The 12,649-nt window shown below is 50.3% G+C and overlaps 1 protein-coding gene across 3 annotated transcripts in view; it reads right to left on the reverse strand.

The window, feature by feature from the left end:
• The window catches only part of LOC112256034 (mitogen-activated protein kinase kinase kinase kinase 4), a 117,840-nt gene that overhangs the window by 77,503 nt on the left and 27,688 nt on the right, over nt 1–12,649 (reverse strand). For all 3 annotated transcript variants that reach the window (XM_024428973.2, XM_042325887.1, XM_042325886.1), the window contains exons 4-9: nt 12,104–12,229; nt 11,426–11,536; nt 10,879–10,969; nt 10,600–10,730; nt 10,367–10,421; nt 6,632–6,710 (exon numbers count right to left, since the gene is read on the reverse strand). In XM_024428973.2, the coding sequence (XP_024284741.2) occupies nt 6,632–6,710; nt 10,367–10,421; nt 10,600–10,730; nt 10,879–10,969; nt 11,426–11,536; nt 12,104–12,229 (593 nt within the window). The remainder of the gene's footprint in view (nt 1–6,631; nt 6,711–10,366; nt 10,422–10,599; nt 10,731–10,878; nt 10,970–11,425; nt 11,537–12,103; nt 12,230–12,649) is intronic.

Here is a 12,649-nt window from a genome sequence, read left to right on the forward strand (position 1 = left end):
GGAGCAGAGTGGTGTCTCTAAGGGAGGCAGAGTGGTGTCTCTAAGGGAGGCAGAGTGGTGTCTCTAAGGGAGGGAGAGTAGTGTCTATAAGGGAGGGAGGCAGAGTGGTGTCTCTAAGGGGGGCAGAGTGGTGTCTCTAAGGGAGGGAGACAGAGTGGTGTCTCTGAGGGAGGGAGAAAGAGCGGTGTCTCTGAGGGAGGGAGCAGAGTTGTGTCTCTAAGGGAGGCAGAGTGGTGTCTCTAAGGGAGCGAGGCAGAGTGGTGTCTCTAAGGGAGGGAGGCAGAGTGGTGTCTCTGAGGGAGGGAGGAAGGGAGGGATGCTGAGTGGTATCTCTAAGGGAGGGAGGCAGAGTGTTGTTTCTAAGGGAGGGAGGGAGAGTGGTGTCTATAAGGGAGGGAGGCTGAGTGGTGTCTCTAAGGGAGGCAGAGTGGTGTCTCTAAGGGAGGGAGAGTAGTGTCTCTAAGGGATGGAGGCAGAGTTGTGTCTCTAAGGGAGGGAGAGTAGTGTCTCTAAGGGATGGAGGCAGAGTGGTGTCTCTGAGGGAGGTAGGCAGAGTGGTGTATCTAAGGGAGGGTGGAAGAGTGGTGTCTCTAAGGGAGGGAGAGTAGTGTCTCTAAGGGAGGGAGGCAGAGTGTTGTCTCTAAAGAAGGGAGGCAGAGTGTTGTCCCTAAGGGAGGGAGGCAGAGTGGTGTCTCTAAGGGAGACAGAGCGGTGTCTCTAAGGGAGGGAGGCAGAGTGGTGTCTCTAAGGGAGGCAGAATTGTGTCTCTGAGGGAGGGAGACAGAGTGGTGTCTCTGAGGGAGGGAGAAAGAGCGGTATCTCTGAGGGAGAGAGACAGAGTGGTGCCTCTAAGGGAGGCAGAGTGGTGTCTCTCAGGGAGAGAGGCAGAGTGCTGTCTCTGAGGGAGGGAGCAGAGTTGTGTCTCTAAGGGAGGCAGAGTGGTGTCTCTAAGGGAGGGAGAGTAGTGTCTCTAAGGGAGGGAGGCAGAGTGTTGTCTCTAAGGGAGGGAGGCAGAGTGGTGTCTTTAAGGGAGGGTGGCAGAGTGGTGTCTCTAAGGGAGGCAAAGTGGTTTCGCTAAGGGACGGAGGCTGAGTGGTGTCTCTAAGGGAGGGAGGCAGAGTGGTGTCTCTAAGGGAGGGAGGCAGAGTGGTGTCTCTAAGGGAGGGAGGGTGGTGTGTCTAAGGGAGGCAGAGTGGTGTTTCTAAGGGAGGCAGAGTGGTATCTCTAAGGGAGGGAGGCAGAGTGGTGTCTCTAAGGGAGGGAGGCAGAGTGGTGTCTCTAAGGGAGGCAGAGTGGTATCTCTAAGGGATGGAGGCAGAGTGGTGTCTCTAAGGGAGGGAGGAAGAGTGGTGTCTCTAAGGGAGGGAGAGTGGTGTCTCTAAGGGAGGCAGAGTGGTGTCTCTGAGGGAGGGAGGCAGAGTGGTGTCTCTAAGGGAGGGAGAGTGCTGTCTCTAAGGGAGAGTGGTATCTCTAAGGGAGGGAGGCAGAGTGGTGTCGCTAAGGGAGGCAGAGTGGTGTCTCTAAGGGAGCGAGACAGAGTGGTGTCTCTAAGGGAGAGAGGCAGAGTGGTGTCTCTACGGGAGGGAGGTATTGTGGTGTCACTAAAGGAGGTGGAGCGGTGTCACTAAGGGAGCGAGACAGAGTGGTGTCTCTGAATGAGGGAGAAAGAGCGGTATCTCTGAGGGAGAGAGACAGAGTGGTGTCTCTCAGGGAGAGAGGCAGAGTGGTGTATCTGAGGGAGGGAGCAGAGTGTTGTCTATAAGGGAGGCAGAGTGGTGTCTCCAAGGGAGGCAGAGTGGTGTCTCTAAGGAAGGGAGGCAGAGTGGTGTCTCTAAGGGAGGGAGACAGAGTGGTGTCTCTGAGGGAGGGAGAAAGAGCGGTATCTCTGAGGGAGAGAGACAGAGTGGTGCCTCTTAGGGAGGCAGAGTGCTGTCTCTGAGGGAGGGAGCAGAGTTGTGTCTCTAAGGGAGGCAGAGTGGTGTCTCTAAGGGAGGGAGAGTAGTGTCTCTAAGGGAGGGAGGCAGAGTGTTGTCTCTAAGGGAGGGAGGCAGAGTGGTGTCTCTAAGGGAGGGAGGCAGAGTGGTGTCTCTAAGGGAGGGAGGCAGAGTGGTGTCTCTAAGGGAGAGAGGCAGAGTGGTGTCTCTGATGGAGGGAGGCAGAGTGGTGTCTCTAAGTGAGGGAGGCAGAGTGGTGTCTCGAAGGGAGGGAGGCATCGTGCTGTCTCTGAGAGAGGGAGGCAGAGTAGTGTCGCAAAGTGAGCGAGACAGAGTGGTGTCTATGAAGGAGGGAGAAAGAGCGGTATCTCTGAGGGAGAGACAGAGTGGTGTCTCTAAGGGAGGCAGAGTGGTGTGTCTCAGGGAGAGAGGCAGAGTGGTGTCTCTGAGGGAGGGAGCAGAGTGGTGTCTCTAAGGGAGGCAGAGTGGTGTCTCTAAGGGAGGCAGAGTGGTGTCTCTAAGGGAGGGAGAGTAGTGTCTATAAGGGAGGGAGGCAGAGTGGTGTCTCTAAGGGGGCAGAGTGGTGTCTCTAAGGGAGGGAGACAGAGTGGTGTCTCTGAGGGAGGGAGAAAGAGCGGTGTCTCTGAGGGAGGGAGCAGAGTTGTGTCTCTAAGGGAGGGAGGAAGGAGGGATGCTGAGTGGTATCTCTAAGGGAGGGAGGCAGAGTGTTGTTTCTAAGGGAGGGAGGGAGAGTGGTGTCTATAAGGGAGGGAGGCTGAGTGGTGTCTCTAAGGGAGGCAGAGTGGTGTCTCTAAGGGAGGGAGAGTGTGTCTCTAAGGGATGGAGGCAGAGTTGTGTCTCTAAGGGAGGGAGAGTAGTGTCTCTAAGGGATGGAGGCAGAGTGGTGTCTCTGAGGGAGGTAGGCAGAGTGGTGTATCTAAGGGAGGGTGGAAGAGTGGTGTCTCTAAGGGAGGGAGAGTAGTGTCTCTAAGGGAGGGAGGCAGAGTGTTGCCTCTAAAGAAGGGAGGCAGAGTGTTGTCTCTAAGGGAGGGAGGCAGAGTGGTGTCTCTAAGGGAGACAGAGTGGTGTCTCTAAGGGAGGGCGGCAGAGTGGTGTCTCTAAGGGAGGGAGGGTGGTGTGTCTAAGGGAGGCAGAGTGGTGTTTCTAAGGGAGGGAGGGTGGTGTGTCTAAGGGAGGAAGGCAGAGTGGTGTCTCTAAAGGATGGAGACAGAGTGGTGCCTCTAAGGGAGGCAGAGTGGTGTGTCTCAGGGAGAGACGCAGAGTGGTGTCTCTGAGGGAGGGAGCAGAGTTGTGTCTCTAAGGGAGGGAGGCAGAGTGGTGTATCTAAGGGAGACAGAGTGGTGTCTCTAAGGGAGGGCGGCAGAGTGGTGTCTCTAAGGGAGGGAGGGTGGTGTGTCTAAGGGAGGAAGGCAGAGTGGTGTCTCTAAAGGATGGAGGCAGAGTGGTATCTCTAAGGGAGGGAGGCAGGGTGCTGTCTCTAAGGGAGGGAGGCAGAATGGTGTCTCTAAGGGAGGGGGCAGAGTGGTGTCTCTAAGAAGGGCAGAGTGGTGTCGCTAAGGGACGGAGGCAGAGTGGTGTCTCTAAGGGTGTCTCTAGGGAGGCAGAGTGGTGTCTCTAAGGGAGGGAGGCAGAGTGGTGTCTCTGAGGGAGGGAGGCAGAGTGGTGTCTCTAAGGGAGGGCGATGTAGTGTCTCTAAGGGAGGGAGGCAGAGTGGTGTCTCTAAGGGAGGAGAGGCAGAGTGGTGTCTCTAAGGGAGGGAGAGTGGTGTCTCTAAGGGAGGGAGGCAGAGTGGTGTCTCTAAGGGAGGGAGGCAGAGTGTTGTCTCTAAGGGAGGGAGGCAGAGTGGTGTCTCTAAGGGAGGGAGGGTGGTGTGTCTAAGGGAGGCAGAGTGGTGTTTCTAAGGGAGGCAGAGTGGTATCTCTAAGGGAGGGAGGCAGAGTGGTGTCTCTAAGGGAGGCAGAGTGGTGTCTCTAAGGGATGGAGGCAGAGTGGTGTCTCTAAGGGAGGGAGGCAGAGTGGAGTCTCTAAGGGAGGGAGGCAGAGTGGTGTCTCTGAGGGAGGTCAGCAGAGTGGTGTATCTAAGGGAGGGAGGAAGAGTGGTGTCTCTAAGGGAGGGAGAGTAGTGTCTCTAAGGGAGGGAGGCAGAGTGTTCTCTCTAAGGGAGGGAGGCAGAGTGGTGTCTCTAAGGGAGGGAGGCAGAGGGTGGTGTGTCTAAGGGAGGCAGAGTGGTGTTTCTAAGGGAGGCAGAGTGGTATCTCTAAGGGAGGGAGGCAGAGTGGTGTCTCTAAGGGAGGGAGGCAGAGTGGTGTCTCTAAGGGAGGCAGAGTGGTGTCTCTAAGGGAGGGAGAGTAGTATCTCTAAGGGATGGAGGCAGAGTGGTGTCTCTAAGGGAGGTAGGCAGAGTGGTGTATCTAAGGGAGGGAGGAAGAGTGGTGTCTCTGAGGGAGGTAGGCAGAGTGGTGTATCTAAGGGAGGGAGGAAGAGTGGTGTCTCTAAGGGAGGGAGGCAGAGTGTTGTCTCTAAAGAAGGGAGGCAGAGTGTTGTCCCTAAGGGAGGGAGGCAGAGTGGTGTCTCTAAGGGAGGCAGAATTGTGTCTCTAAGGGAGGGAGACAGAGTGGTGTCTCTGAGGGAGGGAGAAAGAGCGGTATCTCTGAGGGAGAGAGACAGAGTGGTGCCTCTAAGGGAGGCAGAGTGGTGTCTCTCAGGGAGAGAGGCAGAGTGCTGTCTCTGAGGGAGGGAGCAGAGTTGTGTCTCTAAGGGAGGCAGAGTGGTGTCTCTAAGGGAGGGAGAGTAGTGTCTCTAAGGGAGGGAGGCAGAGTGTTGTCTCTAAGGGAGGGAGGCAGAGTGGTGTCTTTAAGGGAGGGTGGCAGAGTGGTGTCTCTAAGGGAGCCAAAGTGGTGTCGCTAAGGGACGGAGGCTGAGTGGTGTCTCTAAGGGAGGGAGGCAGAGTGGTGTCTCTAAGGGAGGGAGGCAGAGTGGTGTCTCTAAGGGAGGGAGGGTGGTCTGTGAGGGAGGCAGAGTGGTGTTTCTAAGGGAGGCAGAGTGGTGTCTCTAAGGGAGGGAGGCAGAGTGGTGTCTCTAAGGGAGGGAGGCAGAGTGGTGTCTCTAAGGGAGGGAGGAAGAGTGGTGTCTCTAAGGGAGGGAGAGTGGTATCTCTAAGGGAGGGAGGCAGAGTGGTGTCTCTGAGGGAGGGAGGCAGAGTGGTGTCTCTAAGGGAGGGAGAGTGGTGTCTCTAAGGGAGGGAGGCAGAGTGGTGTCTCTAAGGGAGGGAGGCAGAGTGGTGTCTTTAAGGGAGGGTGGCAGAGTGGTGTCTCTAAGGGAGGCAAAGTGGTGTCTCTGAGGGACGGAGGCTGAGTGGTGTCTCTAAGGGAGGGAGGCAGAGTGGTGTCTCTAAGGGAGGGAGGCAGAGTGGTGTCTCTAAGGGAGGGAGGGTGGTGTGTCTAAGGGAGGCAGAGTGGTGTTTCTAAGGGAGGCAGAGTGGTGTCTCTAAGGGAGGGAGGCAGAGTGGTGTCTCTAAGGGAGGCAGAGTGGTGTCTCTAAGGGAGGGAGGAAGAGTGGTGTCTCTAAGGGAGGGAGGCAGGCAGAGTGGTGTCTCTAAAGGGAGGGAGGCAGAGTGGTGTCTCTGAGGGAGGGAGGCAGAGTGGTGTCTCTAAGGGAGGGAGAGTGCTGTCTCTAAGGGAGGCAGTGGTGTCTCTAAGGGAGGGAGGCAGAGTGGTGTCTCTAAGGGAGGGGCAGAGTGGTGTCTCTAAGGATGGTGGCAGAGTGGTGTCTCTAAGGGAGGGAGGCAGAGTGGTGTCTCTGAGGGAGGCAGAGTGTTGTCTCTAAGGGAGGGAGGCAGAGTGCTGTCTCTAAGGGAGGGAGGCAGGCAGAGTGGTGTCTCTAAGGGAGACAGAGTGGTGTCTCTAAGGGAGGGAGGCAGAGTGGTGTCTCTAAGGGAGGGAGGGTGGTGTGTCTAAGGGAGGCAGAGTGGTGTTTCTAAGGGAGGGAGGGTGGTGTGTCTAAGGGAGGAAGGCAGAGTGGTATCTCTAAAGGATGGTGGCAGAGTGGTATCTCTAAGGGAGGGAGGCAGAGTGGTGTCTCTGAGGGAGGGAGGCAGAGTGGTGTCTCTAAGGGAGGGAGAGTGCTGTCTCTAAGGGAGAGTGGTATCTCTAAGGGAGGGAGGCAGAGTGGTGTCTCTGAGGGAGAGAGACAGAGTGGTGTCTCTAAGGGAGGGAGAGTGGTGTCTCTAAGGGAGGCAGTGTGGTGTCTCTAAAGGAGGCAGAGTGGTGTCTCTAAGGGAGGCAGAGTGGTGTCTCTAAGGGAGGCAGAGTGGTGTCTCTAAGGGAGGGAGGCAGAGTGTTGTCTCTAAGGGAGGGAGGCAGAGTGTTGTCTCTAAGGGAGGGAGAGTAGTGTTTCTAAGGGACGGAGGCAGAGTGTTGTCTCTAAGGGAGGGAGGCAGTGTTGTCTCTAAGGGACGGAGGCAGAGTGGTGTCTCTAAGGGAGGCAGAGTGGTGTCTCTAAGGGAGGGAGGCTGAGTGGTGTCTCTAAGGAAGGCAGAGTGGTGTTTCTAAGGGAGGTAGGGTGGTGTGTCTAAGGGAGGAAGGCAGAGTGGTGTCTCTAAAGGATGGAGGCAGAGTGGTATCTCTGAGGGAGGGAGGCAGAGTGGTGTCGCTAAGAGAGAGAGCTGTCTTTCTTACCATTTCTTTGATTTGAGCTTGGGGGGCAGGTTGCGTGGAATGAGGAACAGGGCTCTCATGGGATGCATGTCACACAAGGCTGGGGACAGAGACAGACAGAGAAACTATGGATGTGTCCCAAATGGCACCATATTCCCTTTTTTTGCACTCCTTCTAACCAGGGCCTCTTGTCAAAAGTAGTGCACTATGTAGGGAATAGCGTGCTGTTTAGAACGCACAGGACAGAAAGTGGACCGAGGTTATGAGAGGCCCCATTGTGCCACAATCACATGGCAGGGGATGGAAGAAGTGTTCTGCAGTGTTGTCAATGTTAGGCTACAGTCCTGTCCTGTTACACTCAGCCTGAAAAATGTATACAGTACCAGTCAAAAGTTTGGACACATCTACTGATTCTAGGAGTTGTCTTTATTTTGACTATTTACTGTATGCCTGTTAATTTGTGGAATTTCTTTCCTTCTTAATGCATTTGAGCCAATCAGTTGTGTTGTGACAAGGCAGGGGTGGTATACAGAAGAAAGCCTTATTTGGTAAAAGACCAAGTCCATATTATGGCAATAAAAGCTCAAATAAGCAAAGAAAAACAACAGTCCATCATTACTTAAAGACAGGAAGCCCAGTCAGTTTCTTCAAGTGCAGTCACAAAAACCATCAAGCGCTATGATGAAACTGGCTCTCATGAGGATGGCCACAGGAAAGGAAGACCCAGAATTACCTCTGCTGCAGAGGATAAGTTCATTAGAGTTAACTGCCTCAGAAATCGGCAATTAACTGCACCTCAGATTGCACCTCACAGAGTAAAAGACACATTTCAACATCAACTGTTCAGAGGAGACTGCGTGAATCAGGCCTCCATGGTGGAATTGCTGCAAAGAAACCACTACTAAAGGACACCAATAATAAGAAGAGACTTGCTTGGGCCAAGAAACATGAGCAATGGACATTAGACCAGTGGAAATCTGTCCTTTGGTCAGATGAGTCCAAATTTGAGATTTCTGGTTCCAACTGCCGTGTCTTTGTGAGACGCAGAGTAGGTGAACGGATCATCTCCGCATGTGTGGTTCCCACCGTGAAACATGGAGGAGGAGGTGTGCTGGTATGGGGGTGCTTTGCTGGTGACACTGTCAATTATTTATTTAGAATTCAAGGCACACTTAACCAGCATGGCTGCCACAGCATTCTGCAGCGATACGCCATCTCATCTGGTTTACGCTTAGTGGGACTATCATTTGTTTTCCAACAGGACAATGACCCAACACACCTCCAGGCTGTGTAAGGGCTATTTTACCAAGAAAGAGAACGATGGAGTGCTGCATCAGATGACCTGGCCTCCACAATCACCCGACCTCAACCCAATTAAGGTGGTTTAAGATGAGTTGGACCGCAGAGTGAAGGAAAAGCAGCCAACAAGTCCTCAGCATTTGTGGGAACTCCTTTAACCTTTCTAGCGGAACCCCTCGACAACATTCCGCTGAAAAGGCAGCACGCGAAATTCAAAAATATTTTTTAGAAATATGTAACTTTCACACATTTACAAGTCCAATACAGCAAATGAAAGATAAGCATCTTGTTAATCTACACATTGTGTCCGATTTCAAAACTGCTTTGCAGCTAAAGCACAACATATGATTATGTTAGGTCATAGCCAAGTCGAAAAAACACACAGACATTTTTCCAGCCAAAGATAGGAGTCACAAAAAGCAGAAATATAGATCAAATGAATCACTAACCTTTGATGATCTTCATCAGATGACACTCATAGGACATCATGTTACACAATACATGGATGTTTTGTTTGATAATAAGCATATTTATATCCAAAAATCTCAGTTTACATTGGCACCTTACGTGCAGTAATGTTTGATTCCAAAACATCCGGTGATTTTGCAGAAATACTCATAATAAACATTGATAAAAGATACAAGTGTTATTCACAGAATTAAAGATAGACTTCTCCTTAATGCAACCGCTGTGTCAGATTTCAAAAAAACTTTACGGAAAAGGCATAATCTGAGAACGGCGCTCAGAACCCAAAACAGCCAGAGGAATATCAGCCATTTTGGAGTCAACAAAGTTAGATACAACACCATAAATATTCACTTACCTTTGATGATCTTCATCAGAAGGCACTCCCAGGAATCCCAGTTCGACAATAAATGACTGATTTGTTCCATAAAGTTCCATCATTTATGTCCAAATAGCCACTTGTTGTTAGCGTGTTCAGCCCAGTAATCCATCTTCCTGAGGAGCAGGCACTTCATCCAGACATAAACTCAGAAGGTTCCGTTACAGTCCTTTAGAAACATGTCAAATGAAGTATGGAATCAATCTTTAGGATGTTTTTAACATAAAACATCAATAATGTTCCAACCGGAGAATTCCTTTGTCTTCAGAAAAGCACTGGAACGAGAGGTAACGCTGTCAGGAGCGCGCGTCATGAGACCAAGGCTCTCTGCCAGACCACTGACTCAAAGAGGTCTCATGAGCCCCTCCTTTATAGAAGAAACCTCATTCAAGTTTCTAAAGACGGTTGGCATCTAGTGGAAGCCGTAGGAAGTGCAACTTTATCCATAACTCAATGTGTATTCGGTAGGTCACTGTCACGAATCCCACCGAAGATGGTGCCTCTTCCTGTTCGGGCGGCACTGGCCTATGAGCTACCATCGATTCCCTTTCCTTTTATTTCTGTTAATTGGGTCTATTGGTTACACCTGTTTTGAGTTAGTTTTGTTTGTAGGCTATTTAAGGGCACTAGGCCTGCTAGGTATTGTGCGGGCTTGTTCTCTGTTATTTGGTGTTGGTGTATTAGTGTGATCTATATTTTTCCGGACAGTTTTAGTCCTGTGTATTTTGGACGGGTTGTTTCATGCTCCCTTGTGTTTTGCATGTCCGTGTCTCCGCTGTCTTTGGAATAAAAGATCCATGTACGGAATTACCTGCTCTCTGCGCTTGACTCCTCCACTCACCATTCATAGAAGTCGTAACAGTCAAGCTTTGAAAAACTACAAACCTCAGATGTCCCACTTCCTGGTTGGATTTTTCAGAGGTTTTCGCCTGCCATATAAGTTCTGTTATACTCACAGACATCATTCAAACAGTTTTAGAAACGTCAGAGTGTTTTCTATCCAATACCAATAATAATATGCATATATTAGCATCCGGGACAGAGTAGGAGGCAGTTCACTCTGGGCACGCTATTCATCCAAAAGTGAAAATGCTGCCCCCTATCCCAAAAAGGTTAACACTTTTTTGGTTACTACATGATTCCATATGTGTTATTTCATAGTTTTGATGCCTTTACTTTCTACATTGTAGAAAATAATAAAAAATAAAGACACTCTTCAATCTTCAATGAGTAGGTATGTCCAAACTTTTGACTGGCACTAAATATTTATTGATACAATTTTGGGGAGAAAAAAATTATATTTCACCAAAGTAGTACACTGGGCCTTTATCAGTCCTGTATTAGCAGACCGATATAGCATCTGCAGGGCAGGGCAATCTCACAGCTAATGCAACAAAACTCAAAACTACAACATTGTACAGTAAAACTGAAAATACAGCATAATGATGTAGGATATAAAAAATGCTTAAAATAAAATAAACCATATAATTACAGCATAGCATATTAGCCATGGACTAGAAAACCCTCCAGCTATAAGATGTGGAGGAGAAAGAGAAGATTGCTGAGTTTGTAATGTGTATGGACAGGAGAGAAGGGAGGAGGGTAACACTTACGTGGTGCTCCTTCAGCCATCTCCAGAGCTGTGATTCCCAGAGACCACAGGTCACTCTATAGGGAGTCATCCAGTCAGAGCCATTTCAGATGCACACAACAGAAATACAGACAGAAATACATTAAGTACTCCCCCCCACACACACACACACACACACACACACACACCCCCCCCCCACATACACGTTCACGCAAGCAAAAACAGCATTTCCAGCAGAGATTGACTCCCTTTTACCCTGTAGTCGTAGGTTGAGTCTGGGTTCTCGTCACAGGCAATGACCTCAGGGGCCATCCAGTACGGAGTCCCAATAAAGGTGTTCCTCCTCCCTATCGTCCTGTCCAGCTGAGCACTCACCCCAAAATCAACTGGCAAAGACAAGACACTGTGTTTGAACAGATTAAACCACCCCCACAAGGGAACAGCAGGCAAATACTGAAGTGACAGTGACAAATCCTTTCCACTGTGGCTATGTGGGATGTGAGTTGAACTTTGACCCTGTCTCCTAGTCCTTACCCAGCTTGACCTCCGCATTCTCAGTTAGCAGCACGTTCTGGCCTTTGATGTCACGGTGAATGACGTGGTGTGAGTGGAGGTGAGACAGACCCTGTGTTGATACACACATACACACACGCACAATGTCAGGACACCACACACAAACAAACATACATGCATGCACACACACACACGCACACACATCACATAATCTCTCTCTCTCAGAGCTTGGAAACAGGCACAGTGAGGAAGTGTACACTGCTTCAAATGAGTGAAAAATAAAGTCAGGAAGTTTGTTTATTTAAAATAATGACTTCACAGTGTTCCACTGCTATCCGCTACGATGCCCTCTGCCCTGTGGATCACCATCTAGCCTAACTCTCAATGACTGTCCTGCCATAAATTTAGAAGAAAAAGCTCCTAATCCAAAACAATAACTCTCCTGCTACAATACGGCCGATATAGGATGAGACAAACTCTCTGAAGTGATTCTCAGGACCTTCTTATTCCCCAGGGGTTTGGGGAGAACATCCTGGTTAAATGGCTTATCTCCAGTAGCAGTACTCACTCGGAGGACCTCCCTGCAGATGTAGGCGATCCAGTCCTCCTTTAGGCTGTTCCCTTTAGTCTTCTTCACTAGGTCAGTGACTGAGCCCGCCCCACAGTACTCCATCACCAGCTATACGGCAAGGACAGACAGACAGACGACGCACCACACACACACACACACGCGCACACACACACGCACCCACGCACCCACCCACCCACCCACCCACCCACACACACACACACACACACACACACACACACACACACACACACACACACACACACACACACACACACACACACACAGAGGAAATGGCTCAGACAGATGCCAGGCCACCAGCAGAACAGCACCATTTAACACACGACTATGGCTAGGCCTATAACACCGTCACATCCCACTACAGGCACACAGCACACAAGGAAAGGCAAAGATACAACTCATCATTTGTCATTTGATTATTGTTATTGAGAAATGTGTAGGAGTAGGACCCAGAGATTTTCCTGGTATTATTCATGGTGTCAGGAAAAACTCATGGCCCATTTTATGTTTTCTAGGACCATGTTTTTTGGTGTTATAGAACGTGTATGATCTGTACATATATACAGAGATAGAGGCATTCTTAAAGATGATGCATTACTGAGATAGCATGATTGAAGAGAGGAGAATTCAACAGAGAGATGGAGAACAGCCACTCACCCAGAGCTGGTCATCCTGACCTGCACGACTCTTCTTCACAAAGGCACCATAGTATGTAGCTATATTCCTATGATGGGAATATGTCTTCAACATATTAATCTCTAATTTGATTTCCTCTTCTTCTTCCTGCACACAAAAAAGGATATTAACAATTTTTTATATTCAACTTGACAATGGAAAACAGCAGGCCATAATGCAGCCAAACCAAAACCCAGGGAGTGAAAACCCTGCTTCTCTTGCTGCCCCTGCACAGAACAGTTACAGTTGACTTTTAAGACAAATCAAATTAAACTGAGCTGGCAGATTTGTGCTGGGCTCGCCATCCTGGTGAGATGTGCTGTTAGCCTCGCTGGACCCAAGGGCCTGCCAACACACATGGCAATCAACAGCAGTGGTGATGTCATCACTGGCTCAGTCACTACCAATTATGGAGTGTGGGTTTGGAGTCCATTTTAGCATTCATGTTTACATTGCATGGGGCCCTAAGGATATGTTAATTGATTTGTTTCTTCCCATATGCTCCACTGACAGACCCTCACTAAGGCT

The sequence above is a fragment of the Oncorhynchus tshawytscha genome, linkage group LG08, assembly GCF_018296145.1.
Source record: "Oncorhynchus tshawytscha isolate Ot180627B linkage group LG08, Otsh_v2.0, whole genome shotgun sequence".
Taxonomy (NCBI): Eukaryota; Metazoa; Chordata; class Actinopteri; order Salmoniformes; family Salmonidae; genus Oncorhynchus; species Oncorhynchus tshawytscha.